The sequence below is a fragment of the Squalius cephalus genome, assembly GCF_949319135.1.
Source record: "Squalius cephalus genome assembly, chromosome: 9".
NCBI classification, from domain to species: domain Eukaryota; kingdom Metazoa; phylum Chordata; class Actinopteri; order Cypriniformes; family Leuciscidae; genus Squalius; species Squalius cephalus.
Window position 1 is genome coordinate 10,505,139 of NC_137130.1, and position 26,659 is coordinate 10,531,797.

The window sequence follows — 26,659 nt, forward strand, 5'->3', positions numbered from 1 at the left end:
AGAGATATAACCAGTTTAGATGGAAAGGATCTTAAGCTGAGTAGCTGAAGACATAACTGTAGTTATACCCATTATTAGACGATACTTCCTTGAAACTAAATTCCAGCACAGCTCTACAACCAAAACGAAAGACACAAATCACACAATAGACAATATTTTACAATGAACTCTGTTAGAGAGCTACATATGCCAATTTATCTGTTCAATAAAATACCTTACTCACCTGTTAAGTAATAAAATGCCATCTCCGCATCGCTTTTATAACATTTTAAATTCCTTGGTCTCGCCATCTCCAAAAAGTCAAGCCAATCTTGATTCCCGTTTTATTACAAGCTTTGTTGCATTATCTTTTTTCCAGCAGACTTTCCTCTGTTCGCGTTTGTTTTAAAACAGGTGTCAACCTTTCTCGCTCATTGTGACAAATAACCTATGCCACTCCTACATGCGTCAAAGTAGCCGGAGCAACTTTTCACTATTTACGGATATGACCAGACACGCACGGACGAGTGACGCAAGTACACAATTTCGCATGAAAAGGATTTTGCTCGGTCTAAAATATAAACACTTATAATGACTTACCATAGTGAATTAGGGTAAGATAAAAACACAACAAATAGTTACATAGTGCACCCCTAGTGAAAAATAAATATACTGAAATGTATTTGAAATACATGTACTTTGTGCCAAGTATACTACAAATACATTTACATACAGTATTTATGTACTTAATATAAATACCCTGCAATTGTACTTTCGGCGTACTAAATTGGTATACTTAAAGTCGGCTAAATTGAAACAACTAATTTTGTACTTAATGCATTTTAGTAATCCGGAAATCTGAGGTCCAACTAAAGATATACTTAAGTATATTTGATTGTGCAAAAGTGGAACTATTGCAAGTATACTTTAGGTACACTTTAAATATATTGCATTTAAAGACTGATATTATACAGAGATCATACTATTCTTACTAATAGTGATATTTAAACACTTTTTAGGTTTAATATTAAGAAATGTGCATTGTGCAATAAAGAAGTACTCCAAATAAAGTTAAATTATAATATTTATATCATTTAGTCTCAAGTGATATGTCAGTAAATATGTTAATGGTTTTGTAATATACTTAGTATGAAATAAATGTATAATAAAATACCTTCTTAAAGGCATAGTTCACTCAAAAATAATGTCATTGATTATCTAAATATTTTACTTACCCTCATGACTTTCTTTACAGAACAAAGTTATTTTGAAAAAATGTTCCAAACTATATAGCCAAATGTTGTTTGGTCTCCTATTTTGACAAAAAAAAAAAGATTTATTTTAAAATGTTTGTGCACAAAGGAAAGAAAGTCATAGAGGTTTAGAAGGACACAAGGTTGAGCATGTGATGAAAAAGATGACCAACCAGTGTCCCTACAATGAAATGACTTAATAAACATACTAACTAGCATCTTAATCATAAAAATGGCCATGTGAAGCTTAAGGGTAGGCCTATGTATAGAAACCATCATTAGCTCAGTATAAAGGCTACAGGAGTCAATGGAAAGTCCCCAGGAAACGCATGTGTGAATGCAGGAGTCCAACTTTTTGTCTTCTTTTAAACATCTGTTGTATTTGATGAAGAGGGCAGTCTGCTAACAGATGGTCATAGCTCATGACCCGTGGTGCGGACTCTGCCGGGTTTAGACACACTAACACTCGCATGCCAATGGATGTTATAAAATAAATGGCACATACATGTAGGGACATAGGGACTGCGCAGATATATCAGTCATCCAGTGCAGGGCGCTGCATTAAACCTCACAGCTCTCTTTTCATGAATAAGCGTGAGCCGGCAGACTGCCAATGCAGGAATGCACCACGTCTTATCAGAAACAGCATCATCATCACTGATGGAGTCTTGTATATAGCCTCAAGGCGATGGTTTGCGAGACATGAACTCATTCTGATCTTTTTCAGCATAACCTTTCATGGTAGGTGTTTAAAGATGGGAAAACATACTGATCAAATGTAACCATAACCATCTACCAAATATCTACATTTCAGCAGGGACATATCAAAATCAGTACTGATAAAAAAATAAGAGGTGCAGAATAACTCAGAGGTGCTTAATACTGGGTAGCTGTGGTTTCAGCACCATCTCTGCTGGACTGCGACAAAACCAAATCATGCCATGGACCAGGTCTCCTCCTTTTCATATGTAGAGCAGATTAGTTGTGTTAATAATACACAACCTTAAAGACAAAACATATGACTATGACTATACAAATGAAAACCATTGGATTTCAGCACAAAGAAGCATTTTTAAACAGATACAAATGAAGAATTTAAGCACTCGTTTGAGCATCAAATCAAAGTTCGCACACATTCTCAAAAGTTAAGCATTGTATCTAATAGAAATAAGGAGTGTTATTCCATTAATCTGAAGCACAGTATCAGCAACATTGCAGTGAATGGAACAATGCGTCCTTTCTCAAGCAATAGATTATCTGTCCCATTAACATCTTCAAAAGCACGGATTAGAGGAATTGAAATAGCAGCGTGTCAGAGAACTTCAGAGAATATGCAGGTGTATATATGCAAATCATGCTGACCGTTTTAACTCGATATTATGGCTTTATATAAATAATGAAATATAGTGGTTTACCTGTTCGGTGTGTTGCGTCCGCTGCAGGCTTCCTCTCGGAGCGCTGTGTGAACGCCGGTGCTGGTGAAGAGCCGCTCACACTTCATCACGCCCACTGCCACTTAACCCCGCCCACCACTGGATAATTACCGTAAATCACAGTGTGAACGCGCACATACAGCTATAACTATATTTATGTTATTATATTTAAAAGGAATTAATAATTTTATTCAGCAAGGATGGAGTAAATGTATCAAAAGTCACAGTAAAAACATTTAATTATTACAAAACATATATATCTATTTTGAAAAATATAATTTCGATTCATTTTTTTAAGGTTTCCAAAAAAACTGTTTTCAAAATTTATGATAATAAGAAATGTTTCTTGAGCAGCAAATCAGCATTAGAATGATTTCTGAAGGATCATGGTCGGGAGTAATGATGCTGAAAATTCAGCTTCGCCATCACAGAAATAAATTACATTTTACAAAACAGTTATTTTACATTGTAATAATATTTCACAATATTAGACATTCCACAGAAGAAGAAAAATGCTTTGGTTTGGAAAGACATGAGAGTAAATTAATGATTTTGTTTTCTTCTAAACTTAATGTGTGACCTTAAATTGGACATACAATTAAACCAGTGGGTTTCAAAGCATGTAACACAGCCTTTCTTAGCTAAGCATCAGGCAACAGAATCTCATACTTACTCTAACCACATTCATCTCAGAGCGGAAATTAGGAACCTATAAATCCTGAATGATCCCAGAGAGGCCAGTTAAAACAAACTGACATGTTTATACCAATGAAAGTTTTAGTTGATAGTCACAATGGGTTTTCTTTTCCAACTTGGTAAACAAACGCCGCCCTTCAAACCTCAGATGCTTGCCAATTAAAAAGATATGGTTTGAGTCATGTTGTCATAGAGACAAAAATGTAGTGGAGACAAAGTGAGAGAGAATTTTCTTAAATTAGAAAAGCTGAATGAAGGCCCAGTGCACACTCAAGAGCACTTATCACTATGGAGACAGCCCTTCCAAGGGGTGAGATTTGGGCGTGCATTTGTACTTGATTCAGGAGAGTTAGTGTATCATGTCTGTCATGATGTCTCTTACAGCAGTCAGGGGTCCGGTTTTTTAGTCAGATTTCAAACACTACTACCCACAGAATGTGACAAAATGCACAACCTATCTAACATGTAGAGGCAACATTTTTTATAATTGATCAAATATTTTATATTTTCATATTATTCAATTCAGTTCAATTCAATCCAATCAGGCACACCTTAATGACTATTTAAAATCACAATATGCTTTGTGTTAAAAACAATATCCCCATAAAGACCATTTTATCTTCATGCGAAGACCATTGTACCTTTTGCGTAATGGAAAAGTTCCATGGATGTTAAAGGGGTCCTATTATGCACTTTTACGAAGCTTTGATTTTGTTTTGGGGGTGTACTGGAATGTTTTCATGCTTGATTGTTCAAAAATGCATTATTTCTTACATATTTTACATTATTACAACACCTCACTCTCCAGTCTGCAAGTATAGGTTTCTGCAGGACGGTAACAGGAGTTACCAGATCAGTGGGCGAGGTCATAAACAGAGGGGCGTTTTCAACCGCGTTACCTAATTTACCCACGTCACAGTGTGGGTAGGGTTTAGGGGTGGGGTCGGGTTAAGGCCATCATTTTCATTGCATGATTTATAAACACCCACCAGTTTGAAAACACCCACACATTTAGAAACGCCCACTTTTGTTCCAGGACCCCATACTGGCTCGAACACACTGATTTCGATGAAGTCCCTCTTTCTGAAATACAAAATGTGCTGTGATTGGTTAGCTTGTCTAGTGTTGTGATTGGCAGCGAATAGCATTTGTTGGGGAAATGTGCACCTCCATAACTCCATAACTGCGAGTTCTTCTCTAGTGTAAATATTACGAATGGCGTCATTTTCAAACCAATTTGAGCCTGATTCAGACCCTGACAATGTTAACGAACAAGAGAATCATGTAGAACGGATTTCATGCACAGACATTGCAGGCACGTATTTCACAGGATGTTTCAGAGTGGTATGTTTTTTTGTAATTTACTTTTACATTATAGATAGTGTAATCCACCATTTAATAGTGATATTTGTAGGAAAACTAGATAATACAAAAAAAAAAGAAGTAATCGATCACAAAACCATGTTTAATTCTCCTAAGGAGCAGTGAAACGTCTTACAAAAGTGAGAGCTTACAAAAGCAAAAGTAAACAAGCTGTTCTCCATAAAATGTGCAGCGCACAGATAAACATTGTTATAATGTTCAGGAACAGTGTTTAAAATCAATTTTAGCTACTCTCGTCAGCCTTAGGAAGGTCAAACAAATGAGTTTTGGAAATGTTATGGAAAAAAACAGGGTCTCTGACTAGCGACAACACTAGTCTTCTCTAATGCATCAAACAGTCCCCTTTTTTGTGTGTTCCGTGGGCGGGATTATCTAAATGAGTACCATTGTGACTTCATAAGATCCAGAAAAATATCCGGTTGTTCTTGGAAAGTGGATCCTGTCAAATAAAATATCTCACCTTTGGAGTGGACCTGGAGCTTTGCAACCTTGCAGATCTTTTTTATGCTCAAATAGAAACATTACTAACTAAAGTTGAACAGGACCCCTTTAAGAGTGTATCAGCGCACTGACTGCACCAACGTCCTTGTAAAACTCCCCCTGCTGGCAGAAGTAAATCACTGATCCTCTCTCACTGGAGCTATAAATAATGATCTCCATTCTCAGAGTTCACAACAAAAGAGTCTTATCGAGCTTTCAGAACAGCACAGATCAATACCGTGGCTATGCGTCACATAGACTATATTCACCTATTCTGCAGAAAAGAGAAAAACAGAAGAAAAAAAAAACAGTGTTCTGACAGTAGTAGGGAGAGGGAGATTTCTGATGCTCTGTTCCAAAGCCTAGTGAACAGTCTACCAGCATGTTAAGCCACCAGAGGCTTTTCCAAAATATCAATGTATCGTTGGTATCCAATGTGGTGTAGTAGAGAATCCTAAAAATGCTCTGCACCAAGCATAGTGATGAAATAAATCCAAGATGGTGGAGGAGGCTAGAAAAATGTAGAATATTTCATTAAAAACTGAAGAACGATTGCTAAAATAATTCAAATTCTTAAAAAAATCTAATAATTTTTTTTTTTTAGGATGCTGTCTAAAAAGTGACTGAGTTAGCTAATGTTGTGTTCAGACTTCTAAGAAGTGAACGTCATTAAGAAGAAAAGCAAGTGATATAATATCTCATAGACAGGCTCAGATGAAGGCTGTAACCTTGACCCCTACTTACAGCCAATTAGCCTTTCCCCAGTGAGTGTGTAGATGTGTGTGGGCTGCTTGTGAGATGGCCTAATCAGCTTACTGCTCAAAGAGATCAAAGACTACACACACACACACACACACACACACAAGCGCAGGGACACACAGACAGACCAAGGATCAATGCAATAGGATTTTGAGCTGTCAAAGTTTTCAACTAGTTTTCAGTGATCTGTTAAAAAGTTACTGTTTTGTCCCATTTGCCCCTAACAGGCTGTTTTCCAGCAAATTCAATTTTAAGGAGCAAATGCGGCACATTAGTGCCCCTCTGTGGTTGATATAATTATTACACCCATGCACTCTGCCTGCCTGCTAAAATAACAATCTGGGTTCAATATCAATTAATATAAATCCTGAAGTTGTACTTTTGGAAGACGCGTTTTAATATGATTCATTATTCTTTCCAAAGACTAACACAAATTGATGTTTAGTTCTATTTAACCTGACATATTCCTCAAATAACAAGGTCTCCATTGTGTTCATAAAATGTGATAAAGGAAGGCTGTTAACTTCAAAGTGAGGCAGCCTAAATCACTTTATTGTATGAGGTAAATTTACACTGCTTTCCGACACAGTGCTTTTCCCACAGTACTGGATATATTATGGTAAAAAGATGAGTTTTGAGAGTTAAAAGAAAATAATTTCTGATTTGTTCTATCCTTCCAAAAATGTGAGCACAAAAATATACATTGTACTTATATAAATAAATATATCACAAAGATAGGTTACATAAATTAATGATGTAATTCCTTACAGTTTATCATTTTAATTGGCTGGGTTAAGATATGTAATAAATTACACTGTGGACAAGGCTGTGGGATGCAAACTGATAAAAATCTTTAAAAAATAATTTATACAAAAATAATTTGAGGAAAAGCAACTTTAGAGGCTAAAGAAACTAAAGAAAAACATCAGTTTACTACACTGTGTCATAACTGCCTAAAAGCAGAAAGAGTGATTTATGTAACAGAGTGGAACCATGATGGCTGAGATTGTGCCTCAGTATGATGTCATTTCCTGGTCCATATCAGATGTTGTGCTTTGGTGCTCTGGAAGTCTGTAAATAGCACAGAAAAAAAATCAGTCAAACGAATGACAAGAAAAGCATTTATTTCTCTAAATTAAATAACTGTCTATAAGTTAAAAAAAATGTATAACATTCATCTGAAATAGAAATTAGTACAAATTTATAATTCTTCAGTTTAATTGAATGCATCCTTGCTGAATAAAAGTATTAATTTCTTTCAAAAGCAAAAAATATCACACTCAGGGTAGTGACTGTATTGTGTGCATGTTATTCCTAATGTGTCCATTAGTGGGAGTTATGGCACTATAATGAGACACACAGAAAATACTGTCCATTGAACAGCTTTACTGAGATTTATTAGTAATGTCCAAATGAATCAAGCTCCAACAACATAAGGAAAGTGAAGCAACATTACGCTGCCTTGAAAGGCTTGATTAGGATATTCCATTTGACATATACAGTACAGGCCAAAAGTTTGGACACATTACTATTTTTAATGTTTTTGAAAGAAGTTTCTTCTGCTCATCAAGCCTGCATTTATTTGATCAAAAATACAGAAAAAAATGTAATATTGTGATATATTATTACAATTTAAAATAATTGGTTTTCAATTTATTATACTTTAAATTATCATTTATTTGTGTGATGCAAAGCTGAATTTTCAGCATAATTACTCCAGTCTTCAGTGTCACATGTGACATCCAGTCAATCACATGATCCTTTAGAAATCATTCTAATGTTCTTATTTATTATGAGTGTTGGAAACAGTTCTGCTGCCTAATATATTTGATTAATAAAAGGTTAAAAAGAACTGCATTTATTCAAAATAAAAATGTTTTTTTTTTATATAAATCTTCTTTATTATCACTTTTTATCAATTTAACACACCCTTGCTGAATAAAATTATTGATTTATTTTTAAAAAAATAAAGAAAAAAATTACTGACCCCAAATTACTGACCAGTAGTGTATATTGTTGTTACAAAAGATTTCTATCTTGAAAACATTTGCTTCTTTTTTTTTCTTTTCTTTTTTCTTTTTCTTTTTTTTATTCATCAAAGTATCCTAAAAAAGTATCACAGGTTATGAAAAAATATTAAGCAGCAGAACTGTTTCCAACTTTGATAATGAATCATCATATTAGAATGATTTCTAAAGGATCATTTGATAGACTGGAGTAATGATCCTGAAAATTCAGCTTTGCATCACCGAAATAAATGATAATTTAAAGTATAATAAATTGAAAACCAATTATTTTAAATTGTAATAATATATCACAATATTACATTTTTTTCTGTATTTTTGATCAAATAAATGCAGGCTTGATGAGCAGAAGAAACTTCTTTCAAAAACATTAAAAATAGTAATGTGTCCAAACTTTTGGCCTGTACTGTACATCTTACTTTGATCCTCACATCTCAGTCTCACATCCTTTCCTCATGTCTTAAAGGAGAACTCCGGTCAATTTTAACATTGAGCTCATTTTTTTGTACATTTGGAGTGCTGTCAATACAGAGAACAACGACAAAAATCGGTGTTGCCTACACCGTGTTATCCTCTTTTTAACATTTGCACCCTGTTGACTTCAATGGGGCAATATTTAAACCTGCTTTTAGCCTCTTAACATCCTTGATGTGTCATTACAAGTGCACAGGTCATGTGAGTGATTGCTTCAGAGTGAACACGAGTGAATCTGACTGCAGTAGATGTGAAAGAAATGGATAAAAATGATGTTATTTAAGCCAGCGCAAATACCTGTATTTACATCCTGTTTTCGGTCGAAGTCCAAAGTAGTCGATTGCCGAGTTCACGCGCGTGATCATAGGTAACTAAACCTATGCGTGGAACTCGACAATCGACTACTTTGGACTTCGACTGAAAACAGGATGTAAATACAGGTATTTGCGCTGGCTTAAATAACATCATTTTTATCCATTTCTTTCACATCTACTGCAGTCAGATTCACCCGTATTCACTCTGAAGGAATCACTCACATGACCTGTGCACTTGTAATGATACATCAAGGATGTTAAGAGGCTAAAAGCAGGTTTAAAACTTGCCCCATTGAAGTCAACAGGGTGCAAATTTTAAAAAGAGGATAACACGGTGTAGGCAACACCGATTTTTGTCGTTGTTCTCTGTATTGACAGCACTCCAAATTGACAAAAAAATGAGCTCAATGTTAAAATTGACCGGAGTTCTCCTTTAAAAGGAAAGATCTAAGACGCAAAAATGCACAATCAAAGAAAAGAGAAGGACCCTGACCATTAAATCTTATCTTCATCACACCTAAAAGTTTCCTCATCTTCGCCAGACAGAGGGAACATACGCCTCTTCCATGGTGTCAATGGCTACATAAGAGGGGACAAAATTAATACAAGTTTGATAGCCAGGCAGATTGAATAAAAAAAAATAAAAAAAAGTACCTCTCTGTCCTCCATACTGGCTTCTGACGGAGTTTCAGGAGGACTGAAGGTCCAGGTGGAGGGGACAGGAGAATATACAGATGGGTGACAGTGAGCAAGGTGGTCTCTCACAGGTACAGAAGAACAGCTTCTCCTGGATGACCCGTAGAGGGAAAGAAAAGGAAAGACACAACAAAGAAAAGTTCAATCAGCAGCAGCAAATATGTACTGGAGTGCACATCTACAATAGCCATAATACACACAGACCTGATCTTGTTTCTTCCATCCTGATCCCAGTAAGACCAGCGGAGTTTCTCTCTACGCTCATAACTCTGGTGTCTCTGAATGAAATCTTCATCTTCTATCTCTTCTAACTGAGAGAGATAAAGCCCATCACTCCACAACATACTGCCACTGATGACATTCAACATTTTTATGACCTACTGTAAGTTAATAACTATAAAACTTACCCCTTCTTCCTGATCATCCTCCTCTATTTTCAGTAAAGGAGAAATATCTACTTTTCGCCAACTGCAGTGAGTAAACAGAATACAGAATACACAAAATTAAAACAAGAATTCATCCACATCTTTATGCATCAGCACAGTTATTGAAAGTGAAGCCTACATCACACAATTGGTACATATCAATATATAGTTATTTTTTTCTGGAAATTCGAAGAAAAATAGTTTGATTAGATTACCGCTAAGTAATGCAAAAAAAATAAGCATGCAAAAATGCCTAAAATGACCAAAAGATTATTAGTCATAACAAATTTATGAAGAATTTTAAAAACTCTTAAACATTAAAACTAACATCACCTTAGCATTCAAATACACTATCGTTCCAAAGTTTGGGGTCAGCACAGTTTTCTGTTTTGAGAAATTAATACTTATTAATACTTATATATTCAGCAAAGATGAATTAAATGGATCAATGGTGATTTTAAAGAGATTTTTAATATTACAAAATATTTCTGTTTCAAATAAATGCTGTTTTTTTTAAACTGTTTATTTATCAAAAAATCCTGAAAAAAAATGTATCACAGTTTCCAACGTTTTTAACATTGATAATAAATCAGGAATAAAATTATTAGGGCTTTCAAACGATTAATCGCGATTAATCGCATCCAAAATAAAAGTTTGTTTTTACATAATATATGTGTGTGTACGGTGTATAATTATTTTCTATATATAAATACACACACATGCATGTATATATTAAAGAAATATTTGCATGTATATACTGTGTATATATATTTATATTATATATAATTTATATTATATATAAATATTTTATATATAAATAACACATTTTTCTTAAATATATATGCATGTGTGTGTATTTATATATAGAAAATAATTATACTCCATACACACACATATATTATGTAAACACAAACTTTTATTTTGGATGCGATTAATCGCGATTAATCGTTTGACAGCCCTAAAAATTATATTTTAAAATATATGAAAATAGAAAACTGCTATTTTAAACTGTAATAATATTTCACAATATAAGTTTTTACTGCATTTTTGATCCAATAAATGCAGCCTTGGAGACCATTTGAAAGAGACTTCTTTCAAAAACATTTTTTTTTTAATCTTTCTGACCGCAAACTTTTGAATGGAAGTGTATTTCAACTGCAGAAATGTCCTAATGTCTCTCTGGTGTCATTGTTGTCATGTGAAAACAATCAATACCTGGGTGTTAAAATGTTCTTATACTGAAGACTTTCCACTTTCACTGAGTTGAACAGAGACATGGGAATATCAATGTCATCAATGCTGAAAACACTCTCACATTTCCTTCTGCGCAATGGGAACTAAAACAAAACAGGACAGTATATGATTATTTTCCTCAGACTAACTGGATTAGAATTCCCCTCAAGGAAAGAAACGCTGATCTTTGTTTGGATTAGAGCAAACTGAGATGCACAGTATTTATCATGGTTTGGTCAAAGGGCAGACCTGTGAGTTTCTCTGTTGTTTGGGCGTACAGTAAGAGATGGGAACATCCTCGAAAGATTCGTCCACATGACTGTCATCACTCTGGGAGACCAGATCAGACTTGGGGGTAATACTGGAGATCTGCAAGTCTAGAACAAAGCAGTATTACTACCTTAAACATCTCAGAGTCTTTGTTGTATTTGAGTGAAATGAAACACATGTACCCATTGGCCTGTCAGAGCAGCGCCTCCTCCTCTTGCCCTCCCTGTAAGCTCGACTGCGGTGCTCTTGGGCACATGCCCGTCGTATAGGAGTGCTCTGCCTTCTGGGCCTCTTCAAATGCCTTGCATTTTTTGGTCGGTGACTGCAATCTATAATCATTAATTATAGAACATAAAGACATTTTCAGAACATGCATATTTATAAGAAAACAAAGAATATTCATAGCATACATGGGTGAGCTTCACAAAACGTCAAGATCACATCCAGGTCATATTTCTCCCAAAAAATCAAAATAAGGGATTTTGTATAAAGTAAATAAAGCCTATTTTTGGGCCATAAATATTTTTTACATTGTGACTAAATTTCCATTACAATGAATCGCATTTACGCCCCATATTCTCTTTATCGTAATGTAATGCAAAATAATGTAAGATATATTATTTAAATTGTCATAGCAGTATTTGTTATACTGGCTTTAATTTTGCTGATTTTAATACTCTAATTAGAAGTATTTATTATAAATAATAATCTAATTAGAATCACCTCTGATAGACAAACAGACAGATAGATGCAAATAATCTTTATGGTTCTCATTTTATTGGCTTTATATAATGCAAAATATAGTTTCTGAATGTTTATTGGGGGGGGGGGGGGGGGGGGTGTAAAAATAAAATAAAAGAATATCAACGAGATCATGGAAATACTAATTAAATATATTTTGGCTATAAATAATTTGACCCTGATGAAATATCACTGGTGTGTGTGTGTGTGTACTGTCCACAGTGCCTTGTGAGTTACTGTGATTTGTGAGTCTGTGTAGATCTCCACTCATGTTCTGGAAGCTACAGGATTGCAGATAGACCGCCTGAGCCACAGAGATAAACATAGACAATACACCACAACATTATGACTAAACCCACCAAGCAGCCTACACACACTTTACATCATCCCACACACCGGACTTCAGAACTCAGAAGAACTGACATTAAATGATCATACGCATCCAGGTCATGTGATGAAAAGAGCAATGGAGGGACCATGAGATGATTGTTAAGGAAATATTCCTAGCTTTTGTAGTTATTTTTTTGCAGTGACTACAGGGGTGCTGACTACAGGGGTGCTGCAAAGCACTGACAGAAAATCAACTAAACAGCATGAGGTGTGTTTTTATTTTAGAAACCCGTACCATACGTCCATTCCAGTGCAATCACTCACTAACTGACAATATCTCTCCATTAAGAATAGCATTGCTGTTTCAGGATCATTAGGCCCCCTAGTAAGACAATAACCAGCAGAGCAGAGAAGAGTGGCAGAGCATTAATGATTAGAGTGTGTGAGTCAGAGTCCAGTGCCAGGTCGGCTCACTTCAACCCCAGCACTGCATTAAGACTGTGAAGCAGATATCGACTTCAGCATGACCTCCAGATCTGCACTGGGAATGGGCGTCACTGTGTATTAAAAAGTATTGAGGACAGAGGTGCCAGAACATATTTAGGCAAACATGCAGATTGTGATGTCAAAACATGGAAATCAATTAGGTTAGGTTTAATATAGTATTTTATGTTTTAATAAATAAATGGTACATACAAATAAAATAAAAAATAGTTCGAAAGTTCGAGGTTGGTAAGATTTTTTTGTTTTTGAAAGGATGCATTTATTTGATCAAAAATACAGTTAAACCTGTAATATTATGAAATATTATTACAGTTTAAATGAACTGTTTTCTATTTGAATATATTTTAAAATATAATTTATTCCTTTGATGGCAAAACTGAATCTTCAGAAGCCATTACTTCAGTCTTCACTCTTCAGTGTCACATGATCCTTCAAAAATCATACTAATATGCTGATTTGATATGCTCAACTAATAACAATCTTATTATGGCTGCTGAAAACAGTTGTGCTGCTTAATATTTTTTTGGAAACCATGAAACAATGTAAAAACAATGTATACGTCTTTACTATCTTTAGTTTCTAAAATTTATTTAAAAAAAAATCTTACTCCAAACTTTCAAACGGTAGTGTATAAAAATATAAATTATGATTAAATTACTCTTTAAATGATAAGGAAATAGGTCATGAATAAAAACTTATATCTACTACATGTATCAAGGGTTGTTTGAGATTGTTTTGATAATGTAAATAAGAAAAGAATATCAAGGAGATCATGGAAATACTAAGCGGGCTACAAGACTACAATATATTTCGGCTATAATTTATTTGACCACAATGAAAGATAATTGGTGTGTGTGCTTAAGTGTGTGTAGGTGTGTACAGTGCATCAAGTTGAATTTTCAGCAGCCATTACTCCAGTCTTTAGTGTCACATGATCCTTTCATTATTCTACCTAATAATTACGTGTGCTGTGTATTTATATTAAAGTGTCTCTTTTTTAGCTTATCAAATTGCTAATGGCCAACTACTGAACTTAATTTCAGTCTCTTTGTTTGACACATGGTGTTGTTGTTAAAGTAGACAAAAAAGAAACATAGGGAAAAGCAAACACATTTTTAAATACGTGTACTTAAATGCATCCACACAAATGCCATGAGATGATTCTTACGGAATAACGATCGGGAGACTCTGGCTCTGGAGCCGAGACAGTGATGGGGACTGGAACGCTCAGTATTCAGGAGGAGAGATCGCTCAAGCACATTTTCTTTAAACAGAGCATTTTGCAGATGGAAGGCTGCTGGAGTTTCTGACGGAAAGAGCAGACAGGACACAGTTAAACCTCATTTATATAACACACACAACAGGAAAACGTAATAGCTGCACTGCACTTAAATATAGTGGTGATGCAGTAGACAAGAGGCTGTGGTTAGTTAGTATGGAAACAGCTGTACATAAAGAAAACATTAAAACATCTTGTCAAAATGTCAAAACATTGTCAAATGCGAAAAATGTCGGACTTGACTGGATGTTGCATTTGAGCCATATTACAGTATGAGCTGAATGCAGAGGTTTTATTCTCATGACAACCAAGGCTAATTTGATCTACCTACTCCACATTCCTGCTGCTACACGCAATCAGCAAAACAGCAGGAACGGCACAATTTTGACATGCTGATGGAGTAACAGTCTGATATGAGACAATTTATTCTGAGAGAATTGAAGTGACAGCCTAATGCTTTGAGATGGAGGAGTGACTAATGGATTGCTGTAGTATTAACCTTTAACCTTAATGAAACCATTAATATCATAACATCCAATTACAACAGCAAAAATGTGAACAGCATTATAAGGCATCTAAAACAGCATCAAATGTATCAATTGTGGAGAAGACAGTTTACAATTGCATTGCGACAGACTCCATGGAAAAAAAATCCTTGCAAGATGGTGGATGGAGTAGTAAATGTCAGTTTTAACCATTCATCTCTCTACCTGAGGACACTGATAGAACACAATGCACTTTGCCGCCTGTTCTCTCTTTTCTGCATGCGGGGTTTGCGCACACAGAGGCAGGATCACAGGAGGCACAATTGGGAAAAAGAGAGGGAGAAGACTTCAGGACCTGTGAAGAGAGAGACAGAAAGCAGATGTAACCAAAACAGGGAGGTTATGAGAAGTTATGAGCAGATGGGAGAATACAAATTACTAATTAAATGTCTCATCGTGTTGCTGAAGGCTTAATTTACAGCTAAACGATCCAATCCTGATTTGTCCTACTGAGCATTAAAACAAATAAAAATTGTTGGAAGTACACAGCTAAGTTAACAGGGCCAAATCCATGACACACATTGCTCTGGGGAACCAATTATGACATAAGCAATGCATGAAAAGGAAAATCATGGCAGCCAAAATCAGACGGCTATAAAATGAGATTCATAAACAAGGTTAAAGGAAGTGCACCAGGCCAGCTGGAAAATAGACTCAAAACATGGTGTGAGTCATGGAGCAATGTGAAGAGGGCTCGCATGCCTTCGTCATTTTTGAAGCTTAATAAAGTCCCATAATCACAATATGCTTTTACTGATTTCCTTATTTTGTGTTCCACAAAATAAAGTAATACAAAATTGGAATAAAGTATAGGCAGAATTTGACCGGATTTTCATTTTTGGCTGAACTATTCCTATAAAATATTTAATGTTGTTTCTCTATTTTTTTATATTACTATTTCTATTTCATTTTGGTAAATACATCATCATCCTGCTGCTTCCAGGTTCTGGCCTTAAAATGAAGTATGTCTGGTTTACAGTTCCGGCTGCTCATAGAGGACACTGAAGGACAGCAGGGTAGACCTCAAATCAGCCAGCAGTAATTACAAGATTATCATCATTTATGAAAGTGCAGCTGGCCTGAGCACAGCGTGTTAGCAGTTTTCAAGAGAAAGGATAGAAAAAAGCTAGGCTATTCTTTCTGAGCTCCCCTGGGGGCTGTTGGGAAAACACACATACACATAGACACACACACACATACCTTGGGTTTTCATGTTTCATTCCATAGACACAATGATTTTGATTTTTATACTGTACAAACTGTATAAATGCTGAACTTAAACTGGACAATTACTTTTTTCTAGATTTGCTGTACAGACAAAACAATCTTTGTTGCATTCATTTCCTGTAATCACTGTAAATCTGCATTGAAACAAATCTGTATGCGCTATATAAATAAAGCTGGCTTGACTTAAATGGATCAAAAGTCACAGTAAAGACATGTATAAAACTATAAAAGGTTTCTATTTCAAATAAATGCTGTTCTTTTAAATTTTCAGGTCATAAAAGAATCCTAAAAGAAATATTATGGTTTCCACAAAAATATTAAGCAACACAACTGTTTTTAACAATGATAATAATAAGAAATGTTTCTTGAGCATCAAATCAGTATTTGTGACCCTGGGCCACAAAACCAGTCATATATGGGTAAAACTTTTTAAACTGAGATTTATACACCATCTGAAAGCTGAATAAACAAGCTTTCCATTTATGTATGTTTGTTAGAATACGACAATATTTGGCCGACATACAACTATTTGAAAATCTGGAATCTGAGGGTGCAAAAAAATCTTAACACTGAGAAAATCGCCTTTAAAGTTGTCCATTTATGTTCGCGATTGCTGCATTCACTCACAAAAATACGTGCCGACTCATTATTCGATTAGACTCCCAAAAGTTCAGATAGTTTTACATAAATTTTGCTTAAAAATGCCAACCTGTTCTCTGTGAGACAACGGGTCCATGACGAAAAGCCTAGGCTTGTGGTAGGTCAGAAGGGGTCGAGTCCGAGCTGACATACAGGTGACATCCACCTGAGGGAGATACTGTCGTCTGTGGCATGTTCGCTTCCTCTTGTGCTTGACTTTGTGTAAACACTGTGGCCCGCTGGGAACAAAGGCACCCGTGTGTGTCACTCGGCTAAATAAATACAAAAGGAGGGATAAAATCTTCAGAAATTTGATCATACAATAAATAAAGAGGGAGAGATTCATTGATTCTCTTCTCCACTCATATTCTCTCATCCTTTCTAATTCTTCTCAATGTCTTGTTCGCTTATTCAGTTTTCCACTGGGCCAAATGATTCATCCTGACATTCACCCGAGATACATAAATGTATACATAAATATATATCAGAATGAGGGAGCTTCTACAGTGCTGCAATAAATACAAAATTCATGAATGAAATCAAGACAAACAGCTTTCCTGCAGGTGGTTCTGGAGCTGATGTATGACTAAATAAAATTATATGTACTGTGTCAACAATGACAGAAAACTGTTTTTCTCAGGTGTGAATATTCTTATATCAGTCTAGTTTCTTGAACAATAAACATCTACCAACCAATGCTTCAATTACATTTAGGACAATTAATCACAATTCCATTTTTGATTTTAAAGTTTCTTTATTTCCACAAAATACATTGCAGCATCATTTCTCTCAGTGTCTGAAACGGTTCGATAAAGGATTCAGTCTCTCTAAACCCCTTCTTTTCGAGAGCCTACTCTGCTCTGATTGGTCAGATGGCCTAGTCTGTTTTGATTGGTTTGCCGCTTACAGTGCGTGTCAGAAACTAAAAGGTCAATACCATATCTGAATTTCAGCTCTGGAAGCTTCCTTGGCACTTGTATACACATTGAAATGAACAGTAACAACGGCGTTGGTTTTACCCTGTCAATTCGAGCCCGAGTCCTCATCCTTTTGAAATGCATGCAAAGTGGATTTGCTTTCGCAGCTCAGAAAACAGCGTCTTCTCGAAATGTCGACAACACTAAACAAACTCTTCCAGGCCTCAGCTACAGCTACAGTGTTTGAGGGTGGGTCAAAGTAGACGTTGTTCGCAGAAAGCCAATGACGACCAAAGGCTGGCATTATGCAAATTTGTTACAAACCTACGTAGCTTCATACAGGAAGACTGGAATTTTCTAAGCTTTGCAGACCATTTACATTCAAACAGCTATATGACACACTACATGAAAGGTAAGATCCAAGCAAGCAAAATAGGGGCACTTGAAATAAATGACCTGTGACATCTGAGGTTAATTTTAGCCTGTTGATGAGCTTGTAGGTGCAGGTTAGCTCCTCACCTGCTGTAAGTTGTTTTCTGTTGGCCTCTCCAGCGATTGCAGGGTCCTTTAGACGTAGGTGATGAAGAAGGTGAGGCACAAAAAGATGGCATTAGGCTGTTCACAATCTGAGTCAGCTGCGCACTCTGAACACACACACAGACACAGCCATGAATTTTGTGGGGTTGATTTAATCAGTGTTTATGTTCTTGTCTAAATACCTGTGCTTTTCTTAAAAGAGTAGTTCACTTTAAAATGAAAATTACCCCATGATTTACTCACCCTCAAGCCATTCTAGGTGTATATGACTTTCTTCTTTCAGACGAATACAATCGGAGTTATATTAATAAACACCCTGACGCTTCCGAGCTTTATAATGGCAGTGAAGTCCAACCATCAGTTTGAAGCTCAAAAAAGTGCATCCATTCATCCATCACAAAAGTGCTCCACACAGCTCCGGGGGGTTAATAAGTGAAGTTCACAACGTAATTTCGGGAGGAGTGAACCCATCTAATCTTTCAATTAACTGCCGTAGGATATAAGCAGCCGCTCACCTTGCTCTGGCATCAGCTGTTTTGGCATCCCTCCACCTTCCCAACTCCACCAACATAATTTAGGCATCTTGCTACCATACTCATCATCCAAGCATTAGTAGTCCCACTGGGGAGTATATCTAAGCTCGACTTGAAGCTGCTTCCTTGAGCCCCTCCATTGCGGACAGCAAGCCAAATACTCTTAACCTTATTAGCTTAAAGATTATATGGGCAAAGGAACTTGTGAAAGGCCTTCTGAAGCAAAGCGATGAGTTAACCCACCAGAGCAGTGTGGAGCACTTTTGTGATGGATGAATTGATGCACTTTTATGAGCTTCAAACTGATGGTTGCAATCCACAGCCATTATCAAGCTCGAAAGCGTTAGGGTGTTTATTAATATAACTCTGATTGTATTAGTCTGAAAGAAGAAAGTCATATACACCTAGGATGGCTTGAGGGTGAGTAAATCATGGGGTAATTTTCATTTTCATACTCCTTTAAGTACCTGTCTCTCAATGTTCCTCAGAAGGCGTGTGGGGCTGCTGGGTTCCATCTCTGGATCAGAGTGCAAATCTTGCATGTTCCCAGCTGTGAACGATAGATCCATAGTCTCTGTCCACAAGGTGTGTTGGATCTGCCTGTCCGTCAGGGGCTGAGACTCTGCTAAAACCACATGACCCTGGAAGACATATTAAAGAAACATGCATCAGAAATACTCAATGCGCCAATCAGAAGTGAACTGTGAATTATTAAAAAAAAATTCAAGTTCAATTCAACTACTTGAAATTAATCTGTATTGAAGTATTAAATAACAGTAGTCTTGCCATTCAAACTTGAATTTAAAGAAGTAGAATTAAAATGTAATGAAATTAAAAGAAATTCTATAACTGGTGTGAATGTATTTTATCCAAATGCATGTTTTTATTATTAATAATAATAAAAATACAATTATGAATTACACTTCAAAATGTTTAATAATCAGTGTTTAATTTGTAAATTCAAGTATTCTGGAAAATTAGGTGTGCTATATTTTATAATGTGCGTTATATTTAATCAATTCATTTTCATTTTAAAAACTGTGGTGGAAGTGCACTTCACTTTCCCAGAATTCTCTAATTTACTCAGTATATTTTATAATCAATAGATTAAAATGACAATATGTATTTTTTGTAAAACTATCTACAAAGTGTAATGTGTTGAATGCAAAAATTAAAATATTGATGTCTGTGTTTTGACTATTTCACTTTTTTCAAAGTCTTCCACATATTATGGAAGAATATACATAGTAAGTCAAAATTAATGATGCCATTGTTACAGCATTTATATTTTGACTGTTTGGACTAATTCATCTGTTATAAGACTATTGAATATCTACTGACTAAATTCTTTTTTAGTCATTCCAATTCACTATCCTGTTAGACATGGCCATTTCAAATCAAATTCACAGGGAGAGCATTCTTCATTTTTTTAATTCTAACTGCACAGCCTATTTCCTTCCTGATCTAGCAGATGCTGTGTTAGTTCTTCACCTTATTAGAGAGGATCTGCTGTTGGAGTTTTCCAAGCCACTGAATCTGAGAGTCCAGCTCAGACAGCCTCATCTGAAGCCACGTCCAGCGACTGCAGAGTTCAGCTCTGTCCTTCAGCCATCTCCACTCACAGACACGACAACTGCCCCCCACAAAGACAGAAAAGGTCATTTAGAGCTGAGATTTTATCGAAAGTGACTTCACACAAAGACAGTCCTCCAGGAGCAACCTTGGCAGAGTGTTTAGGAAACGTGTTCATGGAACTGACCCAAAACTTAACAATCACAGAGGCAACAGGAGAGGATCTGAATGATAGGCCTATCTGTCTGTCTTCCTCTCTGCAGATACATACATTAGCGCAGACTCTCACCCCAAATTGGCAAATTCCAGGAATATCTACAGCGCAGTGGAGCAGCAGTGAACTCAAACAAATACATTGGGAAGAATGAGATCTCCTGCTGGGTCAACAGTCTTCCTGCTCACTGTATAAACAAACTCTTCACCTCTCTAACCAGCCTACTTTCTCTCTCAGAGTCGACACACACATTTACAGGGCACATCCCTGCTTCAACAAAACAAAATGGCAGTAATAGAACAAGTGAGCAACCAAATCTAGCATTCCAGAATTGAAAATATGAGACCATAGATGGCTTTGTTGCTTCCTTTGTTCCTCAAGGGAGTTCAAACCAAATAATATCACTACATACACTCTTTATTGCACTGCATATGCTCCAAAGCCAACTAAGCAGACACTGAAGCTCCAGTAAAACTTTGGGTCCTTTGATTTTTTTTTCAGAATTAAGTAACCACAACTTAACCACTTTAAAATGCGAACATCTGTGAAAGGAAAGAGAGTACTGACGTCAAAGGTGTGCATTCCACTGGCTGAGAGCCGAATCTCAATCCACAAAAAGTGCCCTTAAGCAATTCTGTTACTAAAGCCAGATTACTCATTTAAAACCTTCTAGCTGGTGTTCTCATATCCAGCTTCTTCAGAAAATCATAGACTGTATGATGGTAGATGGTAATTGAGATTGTCGGGACATATGGAAAAGTCACTCAAACTATTTTGTCATGGTCTGAGGGGAAGCAGACCCAACAACCACAGACAGCTGCTAGCAAGACTAAGGGGTGTTCACTCTTACAGCAATTTCTAGCAAAAAAGCAATCAGAACTGCAACATGAGTGCAATGGGACAAAGTTGACAAATTTGTGCAAATCAGGGATATTATAGTTAACTAAAATTAAAACCATAAAAGACTTTTTGTTTCTTGAAATAAAATAAACCTATATTTATATTTTAAATATATTCATATGTATTTATTTATTTATTTATTATATAAAATATATGTAACATATATACACACATATATATATATTTTATTTCAGCTTGCCAATGAAACATTAAACTTGATGTACTAAAATATCTAAAACTGAAATAAAAATGAAAAACACACACAACTAAAAATAAAAATGTCAAATGTAAAAATCAATGATACTGATAATGAGTTGGTAGTCACCACATTACATTGCTCCTGTGCAAGTTGAACTCTCCTTAACTTTGTCACATTACTACTCATTTTGCCAGAATTTCCAAGTACTCAAGTCATTGTATGTGTGGCATTTTGAATGTATTCTGAATAGTTTTGATAGATAGGACAAAAAAAATAGCGTGTGCAATGGGCAAAATAATCCAATACAACCCTAAAGTTGCTCCTCGTGTCCAATAAAGCCATTGTAGCTCTTAGCTTTATGCACAATTTTACAGACATCCAAGCAAATTCTGGCTCCTTGTCCCTTCCTGCTTGATAAGTCTCTAATACTGATGCTGAATGAGGGATTAGAAGTGATGCAACTAGAAAAATGTACTCCAATAAATCATTCCCATTTTCTAGGAGTTTCCTGAAAGATACATTCTCTTCAAAGATGATGTTCTCCCATCCAAGCTTATGCTGGGAGGGACCTTACAGTGTAAGTGCAGAGTGGGCGAGCAAATAACAAAGAGGGACATGAAAGCTCTGATGTACAGGCTGGCGAAGGGCAGCCTGATTTCTATTTATTTACTCATCCCAGGGAAAGGAGAGAGCAGCTGTCTGTTTCACTGAGGCTGTACAGAAACAGGATCAGAGGAAGAGCCAGCTGCACATGAACACACTAGATAAAAATCTTTACCATGAGGGAGAAATATGGTGACAATTTCTCAACAGCTGTGTACAGAACAGAGTTCTTCTGTGTCTGTGAGCAAAGCTGCTAACGAAACATATAGCCCTGCCAGAGCCAAATGCTTCCTCTTTCCATCTTCTATGGTGCTGCTTGTTTTCCCAAACCTGTCGTTACGCTCCCTCGCTGCTTGCCAAAGACTCACGCCTGGCCTGTCATTAAAAGTTCTCTTTTACTGCCTGGCAACTACAACGTAGAGATTAATTCTACCCTTCAATTCACCTACTGCAAGATCTCACCCAAGGTTATTTTTTGTTATTTTTAAGCTAGAAACTGATTCTTATATTTTTTGTTTATTAAGCTTTTTGACTTACATAGTAATAGTGTCAATTATATGTGTTCAAAAGTAAGGTTTTTTTTTTACTTCTATTCAGCAAGGATGCATTAAATTGACAAATCAAAAGTGACAGTAAAGACATTTATGTTACGAATATTTCTTTTTCAAATAAATGCTGCTCTTTTGAACTTTCTATTGATCAAAGACTCCAGAAAAAATGTATCAGTGTTTCCACAAAAATAACAACTTTATTCAACTATTCATTTTCTTCTGTGTGGGTCTGAGTGAATTCACGTAGTTTAACAGCGCAGCGCTTCTGGGTTGTACGTCAGAACGCAAGAAAATGAATAGTTGAATAAAGTCGTTATTGTTTTTGCGCACAAAAAGTATTCTCGTCACTTGATAAATTTATGGTTGAGTTTTTAACGATGTCTTTACTAACTTTTCTGGGCCGGCAATTTTCGATCCCATAGAAGCCTATGGAGGAGTGGGCCAGCTCTCAGATTTCATCAAAAATATCTTAATTTGTGTTCCGAAGATGAAAGAAACGGGGTTGGAACAACATGAGGGTGAGTAATTACTGACAGAATTTTCATTTTTGGGTGAAAAAAACCCTTTAATGTATTCCAATTAAGACCATCTCTTTCCATGAGTCAGAACTCAACTTGATTTCAAGGTCAACCTTCATTAAGAGGACCATTCAACATCACATCATACTCACTGTGGATCCACTGAGGTAGCTCTGGTGTCTTCATGTTCCCACTCTTCATCTGAGCTGCTCACTGTGGCATCTGAGTCAAGAGACTCCATCACCCTGTGCAGAACAGCATGGCCACTGTGTACTAAACTCTGCACATCTCTGGATTTCAGAGGTTGCCCGTGTGCTTGAGGGTACTGAAGGTTTCTTCCAAGAGCGTGATATTCCTCCTGCATCTCTATAGCATTAAAAGTCTCAAACAGATGCTCTGACGTCATGGGGGACTTCGGGGAACAACGTGTTTCAAGAAGTTTGCTCTTCAAACCCTCCAGTTGGTGACTATAGTGTCTAGAGGCATGTTCGCCAAGCATCGCCAACACCCTCTGTTGTAAACGTCCAGCTCGATTCGCCAATGAAACATGCTGGGAAAGATGCCACAATGACTGAATCGTCAATCCTTCCTCCATTTCCTCCACACTGTCAACCCATGTCTGATTTGAAGCATTGAAGCAATGTGGTACTTGCTCTGAGGAAAGTGATTTGGTGTCCACTTGACAGTCTCTTGTAGAGCAACCATGTCGCAGAGGGCTGGGGTTGTGACTGGGCTCTACCACGTCTTGTCCATTGTCTTCAAGAACAGGCATGAAACACATTTGTGGAGCACCTGCTGTAGAACCCGGCGTCGGCGAGTTTCTGTTCAAAGAGAGGAGGGTGAATAGTGGCTCTGGGCTTGACAGCAGAAAGGCTTTGGGATGTGAATCCTTAAACATAGGCGACAGGAGCATCTGCGGGAGCTGAGGAGAACCTTTAGAGGACAGGAGGTCCAGATGGACCATTGAAGGGAGGTTCTGCCAAATCTTCTGTCCAAAACTATTCTCCACATCCACACCAAGTGCAACACCACTGTAGTCCATTTTTCCACTCAAAGAAGTTAAAATGGATTTAATAGATTTTGATCGTATGTTTGGATGAGTCATTCCATTACCCCAGTCCTGATGGATATCCTCAAATTCAGGTCTTATAACATCATCTGAAACTGATCGTACAGATCTGCCAAAAGAGACACAGATTATTATAACAGATAAAGTTACTGTACAAGCGATATGACTGTGTGAAAGTGAATGTTTGTGATGTCCTTTAACTTTATCAGTAACCATCGTAATTTAAAATGATCTGTCTAACTATAGCAGAAAAACAAGCGAACAAATATTCGTAAACGTAGCGCTATAGATTACAACTTAGATTATTTTTCCGCTCACGCGATAAGCGTAATATTATGAAAATAACGGCAAGATGGAAAAATAACGTCATCTCACCTTTAACAGCTTCTCATTTCAAAAACAAAACTCGGAAAGACCAGAAATATGTTATCATCCATGAATGAATCATAAATACAGTCCAGCAAGTGATATAAAATACTGATTTGTCAGTTTTATTAGCAGAAATCGACCGATCCGTCCGATGTTCCTTCACACCGCTGAACAGCCGCCACCGGAGGACAGAGAGAGAGAGAGAGAGAGAGAGAGAGAGAGAGAGTGAGTGAGTGAGTGAGTGTGCGTGAGTGAGTGAGTGAGAGAGTGTTTATTTATTTAGCTACAGTGTTGTATTACTTTTATTGGAAGCAAATTATGTATGTCATCTTTAGTTTTCTTTTAATCTAGTTAACCTAAATTTCGCAATGAGCGTTATCTTCGTTTGTTTTTGATTACTAGAATCCTTGTGTGACTAGGCTACAGTCAATGAAAGCATCAAGCAGACCAAACATGCCATGAGTTATTTGGCATATTTGTGGCAAAATTTTGAACTGTCGGGTTAGAAAATATCCATACATATTACGTGACATATTCAGATGATTCCTGTGATTTCTGAAGAAAATAGATCCCAAAAACGGATCCCAAACATTTTCTCTTTCAAGCTGGATAAGGAAGGAGGGTTTTCCTGAGAGCTGCTCTCAAGGTTTGTTTTGCTTACTTCTCCCTAAGTGCGTGTACAGGCTTGAAGCACAGTGAAACACTACTCTGAACATAATTTGGTTGTAATGTGCATTCAGTCCACCAGGTGGGACTACTATACTATTTGGATTTGGAGTTGAAACAAAAAGTGCACGTCAACAATAATACCTCATCATCATGTGTAGAATAATATTATCATGTATATTTATATGGCGTGCCACGTCACATAACACCTGGAACATTAACTTAAGATTAGAAGAAAAAAAAAAAGTTTTTCTCTCATAATAACATTTAGGCCTACTCAGGCAATCAAAATAAAAAGACAAAATATGTGTTTATTTATGGATCTTTTTTACTCTTGTCTAGTTTCCATATAATTGCACTTCTAAGTATAAAAGCCCTTTGCATTTTTTTTTATATAATGTAAAATGTTAGAAAGACAACATTAGGCTAAAGAAAAACTGAGAGCATGCAAATATCTGATGAAGTATTAGCAAACAAAGCATGAATAGCCTATATGTATCCCTGAATACAACATACCATCAAGCAATTTCTGAATTTCTACTGTACATTTGCACTATGTAGAGTAGGCCTATGTATAGTATATTTCTGAATAATCAGAAAGAAAGGAAACATGATGCACTCTTGCAACACGTACACGTCAAAGGGGAGAAACTGGTGTTATAAGATTTGCAAAAATCACTGAACCCCATTGAAATACAGGGAAAGTGAGAGGGAGGGAAAAGGAGGGAAATGTGAGTTTGAGGTTTACAAATGTCAACATAATTTCATTTCAGGGTAAAATGTTCCATTCAAATCAACCATTCAGCAAAACATATTCATATATCATTGACAATTATTGTATTTTATCCATCCACATTTCAGAGCATTTTTAGATTTTTTTTTTTTTTGGGGGGGGGGGGGGGGGGGAGCTGTCCCAACATTGCTTCCCCATTAAACTGCCAATAAATGTATCTGCTGCCAGATGTGACATAACCTAAACTGACTGATTAAGAAAGAGGAAATTTCAGGGTTTATAGTTTTTTGCCAGTTGCAAGTAGACAACAGCTGCACTGCTTGATGCCAGCATATTGCTAAGACAAAGCAACACCTGAACCAAAAGCCTGTGACTAAAATGCAGTATCCTACTGTTGTTTTGCTGGTAATGTTCAGATAAATGCTGGTTGAATTCAGTTCATTGCAGAAACCTCAACTTCCAGATAACATGGATTCAAATGGAAATAAGAGTCTGTCGAAAAACAAGTAGCCTACACAAAGAGTCTAATGTGCGTCATCCATATCAAAAAAGGCCGCTGGGCAGGAACAATCCAGTCTTTATTGCAAAGAGTAT

General features: G+C 36.4%; 2 protein-coding genes across 4 annotated transcripts in view; both read right to left on the bottom strand.

Annotated features, from left to right (window-relative positions):
• map2 (microtubule-associated protein 2) overlaps window positions 1–2,723 on the bottom strand; it is a 123,895-nt gene extending 121,172 nt beyond the window's left edge. Inside the window, exon 1 of the mRNA XM_079882009.1 lies at window positions 2,648–2,723. The gene's annotated coding sequence lies outside the window, so the exon portion shown is untranslated. The remainder of the gene's footprint in view (window positions 1–2,647) is intronic.
• Window positions 2,724–6,514: 3,791 nt separating this feature from the next.
• kansl1l (KAT8 regulatory NSL complex subunit 1-like) lies at window positions 6,515–24,872 on the bottom strand. 3 transcript variants are annotated; one of them, XM_079881226.1, is made up of 16 exons: window positions 24,673–24,872; window positions 23,381–24,406; window positions 20,163–20,304; window positions 19,139–19,312; window positions 18,121–18,245; window positions 16,755–16,956; window positions 14,984–15,113; window positions 14,163–14,300; window positions 11,602–11,748; window positions 11,399–11,526; window positions 11,132–11,253; window positions 9,899–9,959; window positions 9,696–9,802; window positions 9,450–9,582; window positions 9,289–9,374; window positions 6,515–7,054 (listed from the first exon to the last, which is right to left on the bottom strand). In XM_079881226.1, exons 2-15 carry the CDS (start codon window positions 24,331–24,333, stop codon window positions 9,291–9,293), a joined length of 2,646 nt encoding a protein of 881 aa, XP_079737352.1. In that variant the 5' UTR covers window positions 24,334–24,406; window positions 24,673–24,872; the 3' UTR covers window positions 6,515–7,054; window positions 9,289–9,290. The 3 variants fall into 3 exon arrangements, with proteins under 3 accessions (XP_079737352.1, XP_079737350.1, XP_079737351.1); XM_079881224.1 differs by having other exon boundaries at window positions 9,313–9,374; window positions 24,673–24,854; XM_079881225.1 differs by lacking the exon at window positions 9,289–9,374 and having other exon boundaries at window positions 24,673–24,854.
• Between the last annotated feature and the right edge of the window lie 1,787 nt (window positions 24,873–26,659).

Coding starts and splice junctions, on each gene's coding strand:
- kansl1l (XM_079881224.1), bottom strand. CDS start 24,333: ATGACTCATCCAAACATACGATCAAAATCTATTAAATCCATTTTAACT. Junction 15,114..16,754: donor CGTTGTCTCACAGAGAACAG/GTTGGCATTTTT, acceptor CTCTCTTCACAG/GTCCTGAAGTCTTCTCCCTC. Junction 9,960..11,131: donor AAGAACATTTTAACACCCAG/GTATTGATTGTT, acceptor TACTCACTGCAG/TTGGCGAAAAGTAGATATTT.